This window comes from Perca fluviatilis, chromosome 19, assembly GCF_010015445.1.
Source record: "Perca fluviatilis chromosome 19, GENO_Pfluv_1.0, whole genome shotgun sequence".
In the NCBI taxonomy this organism is placed as follows: Eukaryota; Metazoa; Chordata; class Actinopteri; order Perciformes; family Percidae; genus Perca; species Perca fluviatilis.
This window is the reverse complement of record NC_053130.1, coordinates 36,033,935-36,053,308: the sequence shown is the minus strand read 5'-3', so window position 1 is coordinate 36,053,308 and position 19,374 is coordinate 36,033,935. Positions and strand designations below refer to the sequence as shown.

At 40.3% G+C, this 19,374-nt stretch overlaps 1 protein-coding gene across 2 annotated transcripts; it reads left to right on the top strand.

Annotated features, from left to right (window-relative positions):
- Positions 1–8,335: 8,335 nt before the first annotated feature.
- On the top strand, positions 8,336–16,229 carry si:ch211-125o16.4 (neuroblast differentiation-associated protein AHNAK). Of its 2 annotated transcripts, XM_039784770.1 has the most exons (6): positions 8,336–8,449; positions 10,158–10,225; positions 10,745–10,828; positions 10,984–11,101; positions 11,232–11,407; positions 11,858–16,229. In XM_039784770.1, exons 3-6 carry the CDS (start codon positions 10,826–10,828, stop codon positions 15,773–15,775), a joined length of 4,215 nt encoding a protein of 1,404 aa, XP_039640704.1. In that variant the 5' UTR covers positions 8,336–8,449; positions 10,158–10,225; positions 10,745–10,825; the 3' UTR covers positions 15,776–16,229. The 2 variants fall into 2 exon arrangements, with proteins under 2 accessions (XP_039640704.1, XP_039640703.1); XM_039784769.1 differs by lacking the exon at positions 10,158–10,225.
- Positions 16,230–19,374: the final 3,145 nt, after the last annotated feature.

The following is a 19,374-nucleotide window of genomic DNA, read 5'->3' as shown; positions in this document are numbered from 1 at the left end:
TATGTCTCGAAAATACGCCAACCAAAGCGAGTGGGAGGGGAGCCAGCGTTGAGCTATCATTTTCTTGGTTGCTGTTGAGCCGACTAGCCAAACTTTCTTCTGTCTCCCAAGCAGGTGTAATTTAAAGTCATCATTAAGTAACAAAACAATCGGGTCAGCAGGAATTCGACATCCTATCACATCAGATATTATTGATGTTGTTTTATTCCAGAACTCATGCACCTGTTCACACTCCCAGACCATGGGCAGGAAAGTTCCGGTTTGTTCAGGTAGACAGAACGTGCAATAGGGAGTAGGAATGGCTTTAGAAACGTATCTCTTCTGAGGAGTCCAATATGACATATGTTGAAGTGGATCTGCTGGTGATTTGGGTTCTTGGAACAGTGGGAAATGTTGTCCCAAACTGTCTCCCAATTAATTACATTCCCCTCCGGGCTCAGCTCTCTCTCCCATTTCTTTAGTATTGGGAGTTCTCCTACATATTCACACAGTTCTCCTAGTTCTCCTGCATCAGTTTAGCATAAATCCTGGACACTAATCCTCTCACCGGAGAATCAACAAGCCATTTAATGATTGGGTGTGCCTCAAGACTGTTTCCCCATGGTACTCCATAACATTTTAGGGCTGATCTTAAAGGGGTGATAGAATGATTATATAGGGTATTTCACACTGTTCCTTATGGTCTCCTAATGGGGTATGTAACATTGGTTGGGCTGAAAATGCCCTGCTTGATATTTTATTGGCCCTTATGCATCCCTGTGTTTTGGCCCTATTTGTAACAAGAGCTTTTCTTCCAAATATGGTATGCTCATGAATATTTAGATGAGCTGCACGCTGATTGGTTGAGCGAATCCCCATACACACACATTAGAGACGCGCGCTGATTGGTTGAGCGAATCCCCATACACACACATTAGAGACGCGACAGAATCTCATATTCCAGACACTGCAATGTTTCGTTACCAAATTCACTTCTGAGACTTTTTTTATGTGAGAAATCAACTATATAAAGCTCAAGTATGGGCCTTTTTTACGAAATTTGATGGCTAATTGCAAATTGGTAAGACGTGTCGGATTTTAGGAGCTCCACACAGTCTGACAAGAAAGCGGCAGCTTGCTGAGCTCCATGTCCAGCGCAAAGTCACCCTTTGTGGATACTGCACTACTTATATAACTATAATATATTTACAGTCTGAATTTCGTCACGACACTTATAGCACAGCTACCCCAAGGTCTTACAAAGCTAACAAAAGTTAACAGCCCGATTTTAATTTAAGGCATTTTATGAACGTGAGGGGTCTTGTTAGGAGGAGCAGCTAGCTAGCTATGTGTCCCATTCAATACAATGGGAAAATATCGCGGCTAGCTAGCTACACTTTCGGCATAACTATAGTATATTTACAGTTTGAATTTCGTCATGGCACTTATATAACATCTACCCCTAGGTCTTATAAAGCTAACAATGGTGTCCGATTTCAATTTAATGAATTTTTGTGAACACTAGGGGTTTTGTTAGCCAGGACTGTCCCTTCAATCCAATGTGTACAGATTGCGGCTAGTTAGCTTAATTTTCGGTGTAATTAGAGTTTATTTACAGTTTGAATTTCGTCACACCACTTATATAACCTCTACCCCAAGGTCTTATAAAGCTAACAATAGTGTCCAATTTCAATTTTATAAATTTTTTTCAATTTCAGAGGAATTCTAAGAGGAGGCTAGCTAGCTCTCATTGATAGAGCTCCATCCAGCCGGAGGCTCTATCAATGAGACTCGCGGACAAGAGACGTTTATTTCACCGATCGTTTGTTTAAATAACTCAACACATTATAATTACACACATTAAAAGATTAACTGGAACTGGTAAGAGATTGCTGGCGTAACAAGCTCGCTGACCGCGCTCTCACTCACACACACGGGGCATTTAGCAGGAAGAGGGGAGCTGCAGGCCCTGGAGCTCTGTCCAGGCAGCAGCGTTTGGTAGTCCATTCTGGCTACATCAATACACAAGATACCAACTATAAAACCAGAAATGAAATGTTACATGCTGAACACGCTTCTCAAAACAGAAAACTTTAGACACTCCAGTACCCCCCTCTGTACTGGCTTACAGTTGGACCGTTCCAGATCTTCCCCCCTATAAATTACTCCAGACTCTGTCACTTCCTGTTTGCCGCTTCGACACAGCTCCCTGCTTGAAAATGAGAACAGGTGAATGAGACATTTTGATGACCTTGGGTAAATCCATTAACCTAAAATAAATGACTTGAAATTAACTGTGTACAGTGGGTACGGAAAGTATTCAGACCCCTTTACATTTTTCACTCTTTGTTTCATTGCAGCCATTTGCTAAAATCCAAAAAGTTCATTTTATTTCTCAGCACCCCATCTTGACAGAAAAAAACAGAAATGTAGAAATTTTTGCAAATTTATTAAAAAAGACAAACTGAAATATCACATGGTCATAAGTATTCAGACCCTTTGCTGTGACACTCATATTTAACTCACATGCTGTCCATTTCTTCTGATCCTCCTTGAGATGGTTCTACTCCTTCATTGGAGTCCTGTTGTGTTTAATTAAACTGATTGGACTTGATTAGGAAACCTGTCTATATAAGACCTTACAGCTCACAGTGCATGTTAGAGCAGATGAGAATCATGAGGTCAAAGGAACTGCCCAAGGAGCTCAGAGACAGAATTGTGGCAAGGCACAGATCTGGCCAAGGTTACAAAAGAATTTCTGCAGCACTCAAGGTTCCTAAGAGCACAGTGGCCTCCATAATCCTTAAATGGAAGAAGTTTGGGACGACCAGACCTCTTCCTAGACCTGGCCAAACTGAGCAATTGTGGGAGAAGAGCCTTGGTGAGAGAGGTAAAGAAGAACCCAAAGATCACTGTGGCTGAGCTCCAGAGATGCAGTAGGGAGATGGGAGAAAGTTCCACAAAGTCAACTATCACTGCAGCCTTCCACCAGTCGGGGCTTTATGGCAGAGTGGCCCGACAGAAGTCTCTCCTCAGTGCAAGACATATGAAAGCCCGCATAGGGTTTGCCAAAAAACACATGAAGGACTCCCAGACTATGAGAAATAAGATTCTCTGGTCTGATGAGACCAAGATTGAACTTTTTGGCGTTAATTCTAAGCGGTATGTGTGGAGATAACCAGGCACTGGTCATCACCTGCCCAATACAATCCCAACAGTGCAACATGGTGGTGGCAGCATCATGCTATGGGGGTGTTTTTCAGCTGCAGGGACAGGACGGCAATTGAAGGAAAGATGAACGCGGCAAAGTACAGAGATATCCTGGAAGAAAACCTCATCCAGAGTGCTCAGGACCTCAGACTGGGCCGAAGGTTCACCTTCCAACAAGACAATGACCCTAAGCACACAGCTAAAATAACAAAGGAGTGGCTTTGGAACAACTCTGTGACCATTCTTGACTGGCCCAGCCAGAACCCTGACCTAAACCCAATTGAGCATCTCTGGAGCGTAAATGTAATAAATAATGGGAGTGGGACTTCATTCTCTGCTCCACCATATCTTTACATAGCAAATATTTGCTTATTGCTATTTTAATGTTAATGTTAAATAAGTCAATACATTTGAAATCTTATTCAAGTCTCAAATCTATACAACCTGGGTAAAGTGTTTTCAACTGTAGGGTTCTCAGAGTCCAATAAAATCCAGTTTTCTGGTAACTCTAGTGTTAGTGTTTTGAGACTGAGTCTGAAAACATTTGGTGATGCTACGAGAAGCTATTGTTTCACCATGGGAAATGAAGCTTGACCCATAGTAGTGACTATATATATATATATATATATATATATATATATATATATATATATATATATGTATATGTATATATGACCAAGACACAGTTTCTTTGTCTCCTGTGAGTCCCTGAACGTTATGGAAGTGACATATAAATCATCGGAGAGTTGTTTTGATCTTTTGTTTTCGAGGTAACTACAGTTTGGCCACAGATCTCTATGGAGCTGAAACTCACATATCAAAATGCTTCCTTCATAGCTGAAACATGCTGCTAACGGACAGTTAACTAATCACCACTCTCCTTTGTAGCAGAGTAGATGGAGCTGTGATTAGAGATTAGATTAGATAATTTGCCCCCACCCCCACCCTTCTGTATTATCAGTGTTCTGTGACTCCTATGTGGAAGATGGCTTTTATTTTAAACATCCTTGGTTAAGGAAGTCATTGTGCTAGAAAAGGCGCTAACATCAAGCAGGACTCTGACATGCTAACTCACTCCTCTAGAGTTTCTATTGCTCATCGTTCAGCTATTGTCTTCCAATGACAACTCCCTTCTAAATCTCTGCTGTACAAAGTCATCACATTAATTGGCTAGCTGGGTTGGTTAGTGACTCATGCTGCATAGCTTGGCAGGCATCTTTGTAAAGTGAATATTGGAGCAATGCTACAAAATAACTGAAGTGCCTTCCAACCGAAAGCAAATGTCATGTTGTGGTTGCTGGATCTCTGTGAAACAATAGGTCATACCTTATACCAGGGCTTCTCAAACGTATCACTCGAAGCTCTGCATCGGAAATTTTTTTAAGGTTAGGGATCCGGAACGATGGGCGATAACGAAAAGTTATTCAACTTAATAATAACTTTTAGGCAACATATATTTAAGTTGAGTACTCGGTTTTCCTGGTAAACCTTTGTACAAGTAGCAGTGCCATCAAATACTCCTGCATTCAGCAATGTACTCCAGTATAAGTATAGAAGTATTAACAACAAAATACTGCATATGTAAAATATTTAAAGTAAAAGTACTCATTATGCAGAATCATCATTATTGATGTGTTAATATGTATCCAGTACTTTGCTGTAGTTGGTCAAGGCAGAGCTAATTTTAACTGCGTCATAAACTGTTGGCTAGTTTTATCCACATATTCTTCTTGTTTTTAAATGTGCTTTATAAATATATTTGGATTGGATATTAGAGTACTTTAACTTGATGCTTCTTCTATTTTGTACTGTATGTGAAATGTTACAGTAATCTCACAGTGGAGTAAAAATTACAATATTTCCCAGTGTGTGACTGAATGGAACCAGGCTTCCCAGTCAACTGTCAAACCTCTGATCAAAATTATACAAACAAGCACTGAAAATAAATGGATCACTGTATAATTCTGAAAAGCCACAAGTTGCTCAACTATGACAGCTTTCTCAAGTTTCTTTTTACATTTTTAAACATGTAAACAGATTCACCCCAACTGTACTTTGTCTAAATGTCGCAAACAAATACCAACAGAACAGCCACATGGGGATCAGCAAATGACTACTGCAGGGTGCAGAACTACTTTGGGTCACTCATCTTTTTCAGTGAAAGGAATACATTTGGAATGGCTGACCAAAAGAAATTAAAACACAATCTCATCTGAAAATGTTTTACCTCCCTCAGTCTTTTTTACATAAACTGGACACCCTACTCTTAGAATGTATTTGGAATAAAAAGGTCCCTAGGTTGCGTAAACAATATTTACAGAAACCCAAACCACTTGGGGGGATGGCTCTCCCCAATATGACATTCTATTACTGGGCCGCTAATATTAGAATTCTAAAATTCAGGCTCCAATATGAAACTTTAGATCCCGCACCCACTTGGGTAACCATGGAGGTATTTTCTACTAAACCAGCTTCATTTAAGGCTGTAATGCATTCTTCTACTTTATCCTCTACTTCTCCGTACAGTAAGAATGTGCTTGTGAGAACTTCTCTTAGAATTTGGGCTCAATTCAAACACTGTTTTGGTTTACAATCTTTCTCCTTCCAAGCTCCAATAGCCACTAATCACACTTTCCCTCCATCTCTTAGACAATGCTTTTTTCAATTTGGTCCAATCAAGGCATAGTATCATTTCAGGATTTATACATTGAAGGCCCCATGGCATGAACATTTCACTTTATGAGTTTTTTTTAACATTAATATGCATTCCCCCAGCCTGCCTATGGTCCCCCAGTGGCTAGAAATGGCGATAGGTGTAAACCAAGCCCTGGGTATCCTGCTCTGCCTTTGAGAAAATGAAAGCTCAGATGGGCCAATCAGGAATCTTCTCCTTATGAGGTCATAAGGAGCAAGGTTACCTCCCCTTTTTCTGCTTTGCCCGCCCAGAGAATTTGGCCCGCCTATGAGAGAGAGAGAGAGACATCATGGCTTTCAAACGAGCAAAGTGGCAGTTGGTCAAGGCCACACCCCCACCCTCCACCTTGCCCCCCCCCTCTCCTCCTCAATAGCTACAGACACAGAAATGGCACATCCTAAGGAAAGCTCATTGTGGGAGCGCTGGCATCCTGTACCGTAATACTGCACCAAGGCTGAATTTAGGAAAGAGACTTCAGATACAGTATTAGGGGACCACTAAGGTCTATATAAAAGAGACTTCAGATACAGTATTAGGGGACCACTAAGGCCTATATAAAAGAGACTTCAGATACAGTATTAGGGGACCACTAAGGTCTATATAAAAGAGACTTCAGATACAGTATTAGGGGACCACTAAGGCCTATATAAAAGCATCCAAAGAGCACCATGTCATGGGACCTTTAACAACACCTTTGCGTCCTTCCAACAGCTCTCAGAGAAATTCTCACTTCCTAAATATCACTTTTTTAGATACCTACAAGTTCGTAGTTTTGCTTGCACAACCTTCCCAAACTTCCCCAATTTGCCCAACGAGTCAACTCTTGTTCATTGAAAGGGTTAATTTCAGATATTTATAATCAAATTCTCTCTCTTCATCCAGATCCACTGGATCCCATAAGAGCCTTGTGGCATGAGGATTTGGGGGAGGAGTTATCTGAGGTTTTGTGGGGCAAAATTCTTAGTCGTTAAAATCTTCGTTAAATCTTCAATATGTGCGCGCCATGGCCTTATTCAGTGCAAAATTCTGCACCGTACGTATTACACTAAAGAGAGGCTGGCTAGGATCTACAAAGATATATCTCCAGAATGCGAAAGATGTAAGCAAACCCCAGCCAATCTAATTCATATGTTCTGGCTCAGCCCATCTCTGCATAACTACTGGACGGATATTTTCAAAACTATTTCAGACATAGTTGAAAAGAGGATTGAGCCGAATGCTCTCACCGCATTGTTTGGTGTCTCCTCCTTTGTACCTTCCCTATCAAAATCTAATAGAGATGTTATTGCCTTTGTCACCGTATTAGCGAGAAGACTAATTTTAACTAAATGGAAATTAAGAGCCCCCCCTTCCATTTTATACAATATATGTAGTAGGGGGTCCCTGATCCGTCTCTCTATCAGTTAAGGGGTCCTTGGCTTAAAAAACGTTGCTTTAGAATTAATGTTTTGCTGAATTTGGATGCTGTACATGTGTCTGTATTTTTATTACTGACTGTGGGGGGTTGTGTTTTGTAAATGGACTGTTTTTATATAGCGCTTTGCTAGTCTTAACGACTACTCAAAGCACTTTAACATAGTGCAGGAACCATTCACCACTCACACACATTCATACACTGTGGCTGAGGCTGCCGTACATTTTTTTTGCCACCTGCTCATCAGATAAACATTCACACACATTAATACTCCGATGGCGCAGCATCGGGGGCAACTCGGGGTTCAGTGTCTTGCCCAAGGACACTTCGGCAAGGAACTGCAGGGCCAGGGATCGAACCACCAACCTTCCAATATAAATATATATATATATATATATGCTGCTTTTGTATTGCTGTTTTGAAATTAATAAACAAACCTGGGAAAAAAAGAAAATGTTTTACTAGCAGGGTCCCTGCCACAATAATATGTAATTTAAAGACGTAATGAATTACATTGAATGTTAATAGAAATGGATTTGGATGGTGGGTGAGATGAGATGTCGTCTGGTTGGTCGGTCCAGGAGGATGTACTGGAGACCGGGTTGAGTGAGACTCAGTGTGGGGGTTCTGTCTCAGGTACTTTCACCCGAGCTGATCTCAATAACATTAAATGCCAGTGCATGGCCTGCTGTATCAAAGCAAAAGTACCAAAAAGTGATTACAAAAAATGTGTTGGCATCAGAATGTCAGATGTCAAAATGGAAGCGAAATGAAGTGTATGAGTGAAGTGTTTGTGTGTGAGACAGGGTTGCTACGTGTCTTTTCTTTGTAAACCTGGTTAGTCCTGTTAGGAAGGAGTGGTGTGTTTCTCATCAGGTTTCGGCTGCCACCATGCCTGTGACTGTGTCTCTGTGACATAGTTTAAAGGCGAGGCGTGTGTGTATATGTGGGAGTGTGTGTTGCAAGGGTAAAAGGGTACTAGGCAGTAGGAGAGGTAGCTCTGATGCGGCCCAACCTGTTCTCCTGGCTTGCTTTTAGGCATTTAACTGCAGATCCATCCCATCGTGCCTGACAGAGCAGCAGTGATACACTGACGGGGAGACATCTGTCCCTGGGCTTTCCTGAGGAGGCGTCTCTGCCAGCAGTACACGGTGAGGCCATACGGTGTTGTCTATAGCCTCTTTTTGTTTTTTGATGTTTATAATATGTTGTATCTTCTTGTATCTAAGAAGGAAACTGATAAGTGTAGTTGAAAATAACTTTATGACTTGCAAGTAAGGTTTGGTGCATGATACACACTGGGTTTAAAACTCCTGTGTTGACTTTGGGTCAAATTGACCCGTTTTCAATTTTTGTTTGATATCAGAAAATATCAGAAATGTGTAGAAGAAAAATTTTACAATTTAAAACGTTGGAAAAAGCAAAAACAAAGTGTCAAAAACGACGAAAAAATAAGTGTTTTTTTCAAGGTTGAAGGGAAGACAACACAAGGGTTTAAAGGAATCTGAAAACAGTAAATGGGTGAAATTGTAGGTCCATATTCTTGACATACAGTGTGTTGGAATTATATATTGTCTTGTAATACATGTGTCTTTTAAAATTTTGTTTTTAAAAAATGACCCAGTTGCAAAGTCAAGCTCTTTGGAAAGGTGTTACAGTTTCTGGCATTAACAACAAGTTCAGTATTGCTAATAAGTACTGTTGTCAGTGTGACATACTAGGACATAGCAAACACTGCTGTCACTGCTTCACACCCTGCTGGGACACAATGTGGTTGGCATCACTGCTGTTTCAGAGGAAACACCTATTAACCACACTGCTCTGATGATGGTTTTTAAATATCTCGTGACTGTACTGATGTTCCGGTTTCCTTTTAAATTGCTCATTTCTGGTTTGGGGAAATAAAGCCTGAGGCCGCTGTGCAGTTATGTCGTAACTGTATTTCTTTGAAAATAATGGACGTCTGTGCAGGAGCATCAGCGATTCTAGAAAGTGGCGATATGATAACCATTGTCCCCTGATCTATATTTGCAGCTCGCATTCTATATCTCCTCAGAAAACAATGCATTAAGCATATCAGTCAACAGGTTATTATTAATGTGGCCTGTCATCGCACACAGCAAGGTTGTAGATTTTTTAGTCATAACTATTTGAGCAGTTTTGACTGCTGAGTTGTTTGTCTGCTTATAGGACCTAATCAACTTTCATAGATGTGTCTGTTCATGTCTGTTGCATTAACACTGATGGGTGCTGACCGATTGAAGTCTTTTTGGAGCATTATTGGACAGTTTGGATCTTTGTGGAAGAAAAACTCCTTGATTCCCTTTTTCTGAGGATTTGTTTCACTGCCCAGTATTACTAAATGTAAAGCCTGATCTGTCCTTTTTTATGCGACCGTGCTGCAGGTGAATTACATTAGCATTTCCATGAGATGTTGGGGTGTGGTTTAGGGGAGGGCTGTGTGTGTGTGTGTGTGTGTGTGTGTGTGTGTGTGTGTGTGTGTGTGCTGAGCGGTGTGACAGGTCAGTCAGAATGCATCCAAACCAACTAGTTGAGATGCATACATTCCCCTGAACAAACATGGCAGAGGATTTGGATTCCTGAAGTGTGAGGTGATACGGTGTGTGGGTGACGTAGTTTCTCTGTCAGTCAGGGTCCAAAAATGAGGCAGGTGAAGAACTCTAAGCACAGGCAGGGATGTGTGGGGGTTGAACTGACCCCCAGCTAGATCTACAGATAGCTGGTGGAAATCATCTCTACAAGCAATAATGAAGATCTTCAGCTAGTGCTTTACTCATACTATGACTTGTAATGGTTCTCTTTGTACTATTGTCATCTTATCTTCTTTTATGTTTCAAGATCAACTTTGATGTTCTAATGCATGTGCTCATCTGACGTCAAATATCAGCAACTGCTAAAGATTTTAGGTAAAAGGTTGAAATGTATGCAACATGTCTGTTTGAGTTAAAACCTGATATGCATAGCGACACATGGTACCTGTTTATTTGGCAGTACTACTTCTTTCTACACACCTGTGCAGCACTCCATGCAGACTGCATTGTGACTGAGTACTACTTCTTACATCAGTTTATACCAAATCGAACCAAGACCATCACTTGTCCACATTCACTTCAATAATTTTTTATTGTGGACATTCCTTTAACTGATTGCATACTGGAAACTTAACCTGGCTGTTTTCTTGGTGAGGACTCTAAATTAAAAAAAGGAAAGGATTTTCATGAATAAGGATAATGACTTACACTAATCTCAGTCGGTAGAGATTTCACTTTTGTTTTCAAACATTCTTAAAAGACTGAAACAGTAATCATTTGTTAAAAATCCTGCATTTCTTCCCTGCATCTTCATCTTTCATAAGGTACACTGTATAGTTATGTCACTGATTTATCAGTTCATAACTTAAGTTGCTTTTCTCTGATGTTTTACAGATAACTTTGCTGTGGTTTGGAGTTTCTATGGTTTCTTGTATAACTTCCAGGATATGTGGATGTAACTACATCTAAGACATTATGGTAAGTATGAAAAGCCAACATAAAAAATGGCTAAATATGTGTGATAGCAATTGTCTTTATGACAAAATGTCACTGTAGCAGAAAACATGGTGCAAATGTGTGACAATGGTGCAAAGTGTCTTATCATATGTACTTTAAACTACTTTTAAACATAGAGCGGGGACAGCAAGAGTAGAGGTTTCTCAGAAAGCCTGTTCCTAGACGACTCTGAGAAAGGAGTCATTACCGGAATTACAGATGACACAAATGCTGCAAAGAGTGGCCTAAACGCAGGTAAGAGAAAAACAAGTTAACGTTGTAACTCATATATTATTCTTGCTGCAGGTTTGGAAGGCTCAACCAGTAACTGCAGATAAAGGATTCAAACATGCTGGTTTTGATGAGTTGTTTCTACTTGTTCCAGGGGATGAGATTGTTGCAGCCACTATACACCTAGACCACCTCAACAAAAATGAAGTGCTGAACATCCTGAGGGTCCTGGAGCCATATAATCACAACATGAAGTTTCTGACAAAGAAGCAGCTAAACGCCAGTGCTGGCCTTGGCTCCCTGGGATTAGATCTCAAAGACCCTACAAAGGTAAATGCCACAAGGGTTTGTTCCCCAAATTAAAAATGAAACACTTAGCTCTGATCCTGGGATTGTGTTTCAAAAGTAGTTGCAATAAAACAAATATCTCTAAACTTGGGCATATAAAACCTACCACAAGAGGTAAGCTAGAAAATATGTTTTTTTGTCATTTTGGTGAGGTGACCCAGTCTGATGTGAGCCAACTGTTGTATGGTCTATAGGCTAGCATTAATCTAGGAAAACTCATCGTCCACTGATAAGATATAATTTTTTTCCCAGGGCACTTCAAAAATACCTAAACCCCACAACAGATGCTTCCTTTGCACATTTTATTAATGAATTATGCAAATAATTGTTTAAATAGTTACAGCAGCTCTCCGACACAATGTAACTGAACGGTAGCTGATTAATACTTTCATCAATGTTAACCTACTTTTTTTATCACTCCATTACCAACAGATGCTCAACCTCAAGAAGGATATGTCACTGGATGCATCAGCTGAGGCACCAGTTATTTCCCTTGATGGCCTGAGTGGAAAGCTAAATGCTGCACAGGGGTTGGGGGGTGAAATAGGTGGTCCCACTCTCAATGGAGACATTCCCAGTCTCAGTCTAAATAAGCGCTCAGCTGATGCTAGTGCCAAGTTCACAATGCCCTCCCTAGGACTGACTGGACCAGATATAAAAGGAGATCTAGACAGCAGCCTCAAAGCACCTGATGTCAGGGTCTCAACTCCCAAGCTCAACACCCCCAGTTCCTCGCTTGAGAAACCAGAAATCAAGTCAGGCAACATGAAATACAACGCCCCGAAATTCTCGATGCCAAATTTCAATCTGCCTCAACTCAAAACACCAAAAGCAAAAATGGATGTTTCTGGTGATATCCCTTCTGTCAGTGGAAATGTAAATACCCCAGAGCTCAATCTGGCAGCCCCAAAATTAGATCTTAAAAGTCCAGATTTGAACCTGAATGGGCCAAAAGTGGATCTGAATGGTCCTAATGTAAATTTAGGAACCCCAAATGCTGACATAGAGGCACCCTCAGGCAAAGTCAAGTGGCCCCATTTAAAATGGAAAGGTCCCAAAGTTAAAGGACCGGATGCTGACTTAAATGCTGACCTGTCTGCACCTGATTTCAGCCTCACCAAACCAAAGATTGAAGGGGATCTAAGTGCACCAGATGTTGACATTAACTGTCCCAAAGCTGACATCAAAAGCCTTGATCTAGATCTTCAAAACCCAAATCTTGACATTGACGCTCCATCTGGTAAAATCAATTGGCCTCATTTGAAATGGAAGAAACCCAGACTTAATGGCTCAAAAGCTGAGCTGGACTTAGATGGAAACCTGAACACACCTTCTCTTCCAAAAGTGGAGGGTGGAATAAATTCCCCAGATTTTGACATTAATTTGCCAAAGGCTGACCTTAAAGGCCCTGATCTAGACATGCAAACCCCAAATATTGATGTAGAGTCTCCATCTGGTCAGATCAACTGGCCTCACCTGAAATGGAAGAAGCCCAAACTGCAAGGCCCAAAAGCAGACTTAGGCATAGATGCAGACCTAAACACACCAGATTTAAATGTCTCAGCGCCGAAGATTAATGTACCAAATGCTGAGCTGAATCTCCCAAAATCTGACCTTAATGGCCCCAATGTAGATTTTGAGGGCCCAGGTCTTGGAATTGACGCTCCATCAGGGAAAATTAACTGGCCTCATCAGAAGTGGAAGAAACCCAAACTTAATGGCCCAAACACTGATATGGACCTGAATGCAGATCTGAGCACACCAGATGTTGATCTCTCTGTTCCAGATGTTGATCTGAATTTACCCAGAGCTAATATTGATCTTAAAGCACCAAATGCTGACATTGACGCTCCTTCTGGCAAAATCAAGTTCCCAACACTCAAAAAGCCCAAGTTCCAGCTTTCTGGGGCAAAGATGAAAGGCCCAGATGTTGACCTTGATGCAGATATTAAAGCACCTGACCTCAGTCTCTCTGCTCCATCACTTCATGGACCTGATGTTGATCTGAATTTACCCAGAACTGATGTTGATCTTAAAGCACCAAATGCTGACATTGAGGCTCCTTCTGGCAAAATCAAGTTTCCAACACTCAAAAAGCCCAAGTTCCAGCTTTCTGGGGCAAAGATGAAAGGCCCAGATGTTGACCTTGATGCTGATTTAAAAGCACCTGACCTCAGTCTCTCTGCTCCATCACTCAAGGGACCTGATGTTGATCTGAATTTACCCAAAGCTGATGTAGATCTTAGAGCACCAAATGCAGACATTAAGGCTCCATCTGGGAAGTTTAAACTTCCAACTTTTAGAAAGCCAAAGTGGTCAGTCTCAGGTCCTAATGTTAATGGTCCAGATACAAATCTAAATGCTGATGTTTCAGTCCCTGACTTGAGTCTCAGAGCTCCAAAGTTTGATGGCGAGTTAAATGCACCAGATGTAAATCTAAACTTACCAAAAGATGACCTGGAAGGCCCTAAGTTAGACATTAATGCACCAGATGTTGAAGGTCCTTCTGGAAAATTAAAATGGTTCAACTTCAATAAACCCAAATTTGGCACACTGAAGGGTCCAAAGGGTGACATTGATGCTGATGTGAAGGTACCTGACATGGACCTCAAAGCACTTGATGCGAATTTGAGTGCACCACATTTTTCAGCACCAAATATTGAGGGTGGGATTAAGGCTCCAGACCTCAGCATCGGCATGCCTAATGCTAAAGTCAAAGGTCCAGATGTAGATCTTAGTGGTCCAGATATCAACCCAGATATTGACATTCGCGATGGTAAGTTGAAGTTACCTAAACTTAAACTCCCGAAATTCAATGGGCCAAAAGCCAAGGCTCCTGAATTGGATGCTGATTTAAAAGCAACAGACATTGACGCCAGTCTTGTCTTACCTAAAAGTGATGTGGATGCACCTAATGTAGACCTAAAAGCATCAAGTCTCTTCTTGTCTGCACCAAAAGTTGGTCTTGATGCACCAGATCTCGATATTAATTTACCAAAAGCTGATCTAAAAGGTCCCAATGTAGATGTTCAAGCTCCAGAGGTTGACTCCCCAACTGGAAAAATCAAGATACCCAAAATAAATTTACCAAGGTTTGGCTTACCGAGGGTAAAAGGACCTAATCTCGATGTTGATGCTGACAATGTCTCTATTCCTGATGTAAATCTTAAATTGCCAACAGCTGATGCCAAAGCACCTAACTTGAATCTTTCTGCCCCCACTATTAAAGGAGATCTCAGTACTCCAGATCTGGATGCTGATCTTAAGAAAGATATTAACCTTTCGGCCCCCAAAACAAACATCGGTGTACCGGACTTCAATCTTTCTACACCGAAGATTAAGGCTCCACATATGAACCTTAATTTGCCCAAAGCTGATGTAAAGGGACCCAGTCTGGATCTACCAAAAGCAGACCTTCAGGTACCTGATCTCAACTTGAATGCACCAGCTCTCAGCCTGTCTTCACCAAAAATTGATGGAAACCTCTCAGCACCAAACATAGACACCAAGTTGCCAAAAACTAAACTGGAAGCACCAAATGTGGTTATCAACCTGCCCAAAACAGACCTCAAAGGACCAGATGCACAGTTAAAGACACCAGGTCTAGATTTTGATTCCCATCTGGGGGAATTTAATATGCCTCATTTCAAGCTTCCAGAACTGGGTCTTTCAAGTCCTGAAGTAGAAGTTCCCAGTGTTCATCCTTCAGTGGAGGCTGGAATCAAGGCACCAAAGGTCAACATAGGCACTACTATGGGAGACATTAAAGGACCCGAAGCTCCAAATGTAGATGCCAATCTTGAAAATTCAAAATTGTCAAGTTTGAAGTTTCCAAAGTTGAACTTTCCAGAGCCTAAAATTAAAGCAGCAGAGGTGTCTAATGCTGAGGCAGAGGTTCCTGTATTCAAAGTCCACAGACTACCCAGGAACAGCATTGATGACATTGCAGGAACTAGTGATACCTTTGACTCATTAAAACTTAACACAGAGGTAAAGGATTATATCGTCAGCAAAGGGATACGCTTGCCAGTGGTAAATGCAACATCAAAAGCAGGAGGAAAGATTGACCTTATGGAGAGATTGAAAATGTCAAAGAAAAAATCACCCTCAGGTACCCTCTCACCATCTGATATCGATCTCAAGCTCTCCGCCCCAAGTCTTGATGTCAGTGCCTCGACAAAAGAAGGAGATTCTGCTTTGGTGAGAGGAGGTACTTTCAAAGTAGAAAAGCCAGAGTCTACACTGGGCTTGGTAGCCCCTGAAATTTCGGCATTAGATGCAAATGACAAATTGTCATTGAGCCTCTCCAATATGCTTGGCCTTAATATCAAGGATTCAGATACTGACTGATTCTTTTTAGGCAAATCTGATAGGTAAAGCTTCAGTCCAGAAACATTGTAAATACATCTTACTTTACCAATTTTCTTCCTTAAGTTTGTGACCCTAAACTCAGATGTTGATGTAATGTTTACTTTACGCTTGCCACAGTTTTCTGCAGATAATGCAGCTACAGTACCCTCCTTGTGTAATAACTTTAAGTAGCCAAGTGAAAAAACTTGTTTTTATAAACTATGTGTATATTCCTGTTATTTATATAAGCTTTTTTTTTTTTTAAACATTGTTGATTTGGAAGTATGTTACCTATTACATTACTGCCTCAATATTGCAGGTGATCACATATTGACCTGTTTAAGTTTCTGAGAAGTGCATACTTTACCTTTTTTTACTTTTAATTTTTGAAACAGAATTGCATGAATTAATATATTTGTTAATTGCTTTCTTCAATAAATAACTATACATTTAATATACTTGATATACGTGATTCTTTAATAAAAAAAGAGATAATTCTACTAAATTAATAATTTTGTTGGTTTGCATCCAAAGTAAATTGTAGAGTGTATGAAAAATAGGCTTTCCACTTTTTATTTTACAGATCCATATTTATGTGACAAATTCCTGGGAAGCTCCCTGGGAAAAAAACGTAATTTGGTACAAATTATAGGAAAATATGGATTTCCTCAAGCTCAACCCAACTAAATATTAATTTATTACTGGAAACTTTACTTCATATAAGTTGAATTGTACGCTTAACTATTTAACGCATTACATTATCAGTCAACCCTTTGGGGTCTGCAATGCACAATCAAATTGTAGACATAATTTTTTTCAGGACAACCTGGGCAATCAGGATGTATGCTGCAGGGATGTCACATGAATGCATAAATTGGTGTGTGACTACATAGACAAAAAAAACTAAATAGAAATTGAAATCTAACAGAAATGTATTGAAATCACACAGAAAAATAATGAACATGACTTTTGGCTTTTGGAAATTGTTATCCCAAGTCTTGTCAATCAGAGGAAACCAAAATGTATTCAATTCAATTAAATTTTATTTATAGTGTTAAATCATAACAGGAGTTATCTCACGACACTTTACAGATGGATTAGGTCTAGACCACACTCTATAATTTACAAAGACTCAACAATTCCCCCTAAGAGCAAGCATTTGGTGCGATAGTGGCGAGGAAAAACTTCCTTTTTACAGGGAGAAACCTCAGACAGAACCTGGTTCTTGGTGGGGGGCCATCTGTCGCTGCCGGTTGGGAGAGAAAGAGAGAGAAAGATACAGAAATACGACTTAATATAATTATAGCAGTGGGCATAATGATGAACAGTGGCAATTATAGTAACCGTAAAGATAATAGAACTAGGACTAGGACACATACAGCACTTAGCCCCTCCGCTGGTTGCAGTGGTCGGCAGTGTTCTGCAGTGGCCACTGCCGGTATTGCAACGTATAATCCCTCTGCGACCCAGAAAGGATTTTAATCCTAGAACACCATTGTAAAATAGACGTCTGTTGAACTGCTGCCAGGACACCTCCAACTACAGACTCTAGTCTGAATTTTTAATCCATGGAATTTTTATGTTTGAAAATCTTTCTTTGACCCGAGAAAAGCTATTTAAAAACCTGTGACGTCGCAGGCGGGGTCAGTGGTTACATATAAACCCGGAAGCTTAGAAACTTTTTAGGCAGGATGGAGCAACTCTCATAGGGGCTGCGCCATTAATGTTGCATCCAGGTCTTATAAGACATCCATGTGAATGACCTGCAGCTCTGCTACATAGTGTTAATTTTGTCACCTATTTTTTATTTAGTCTTAGTCTTGTGCTAAATGTCCTTGTTAGTTTTAGTCATATTTAGTCAATCTTTTTTTGTTAGTCAAGTTTTAGTCGACTAAAAGTCTCGTCATTTTAGTCTAGTTTTAGTCAAAAGAGAACTCAATATATCTTAGTCAAGTTTTAGTCAAAACATGTTAGTCTTTTTTTAAATAACAAATTATTTCTGAGATTATTTCTGATAACCATTTCAGTCACATAGTTATATAAAAATAAATTATATAAAGTTATATACATATCAAGCCTCTTCCTTATTTCACCAGTAAATTCCTTTTAAACGACAAAAACAACCACTGAATAGGAAAAGGGTATTTTACAATAACATTGAACGCAGCGCGAGGCGTATTTCAAGCCAACGCAACATATGTGTTGTTTTTCAGACAACTGCAGCTGCAGACTGTCGTACGTCCCCCTGTTGGAATCCTCTCCAGTGAAATACAGACACACTTTTACACCGTTTAGCTGTTAGCATTTTAACCGTGTTTACTCCAGCTGCTAGCTAACGGTAGGCTAACGTTACCTGCTGTCAGGTGTAGTGTTAACTAGCCAACGGTATGCTAATGTTACCTGCTGCCAAGTATAGTGAAGAAAATGAAGAGAGATTTTATCTTAGTTTTTATTTTATGCAAAACATTTTAGTCTCATCTTTTTTCGTCAACAATAATGCATGTTAATTTAGTCTTAGTCAGCGTTTTTGGACATCGGCACAGTCTCGTCATCGTCTCGTCTTAGTCATGGAAGAAAAGGTCAGTCAATTCAATTAGTATCAAATCATAACAGAGTTATCTCGAGACACTTTACAGATAGAGTAGGTCTAGACCACACTCTATAAATTCCAAAACCCCAACAATTACAGTAATTCCCTCAAGAGCAAGCATTAGCAGTGGCTATTGCGACAGTGGCGAGGAAAAACTCCCTTTTAGGAAGAAACCTCGGCAGACCCAGACTCTTGGTAGACGGTGTCTGACGGGGCCGGTTGGGGGTGTGATGAACAGTGGCAAATAATAGTCACATTAAAGATAACGAAATTAACACTACTGCTACATACATACACTCCATACAAGGCCCTCCTGCTTGTATCAGTAGGATTATCTATTGGCTGCGCAAGCTGCCTTTCTGCTGACATCACTTGTGATTATGTGATTGGTCGACACAGCCATCAGTCAAGACAGTCAGCAGTCAAGATGGCGGCAGCTAGCGGTATAATATCCCTTTTTATATAAAAATATGACTATATAAAAATAACTATTCAGTCGTAGATTTATCATTCTGGAATTATTGTGCTTCAAAAAGTCACTGAAGTTCCAGGCCGGATTACTAAACCTCTGGAAGAGCTACCATCGCACCGAAGCCCTCTTTGTAAAGGTCCTGGTGTTAGCTATCATGCTAAAAACACAGGCAAGGTTAAAGCCTTGCGGAGAAAAGGGAGATTACGTGAGATTTTTGGATTCATAATTATTATTATTTTTATGAAGACACTGTAATTCCATGATGGATTAAAAAGCTTCTGGATGGCATAGAATCGCATGGAGGAGCTCGTTAAAAAGCCCCCCCCCCAAAAAAGGATATCTGGAGATATTAAATATGCCATAAAACATGTAGTTTTGGTGTCGTACACAACGTAGTCGACTCCAGCCTACTGCATGCTAAATAAAAGGCTCTGTAGGATGCAATAGCAATTCGTTGGAAGTGTATCAACTTACACTGTCTCTATTTTCCCTATGATTAGTACCTACTTACATAGTTCTGTGTAGGAACCTTCTTGG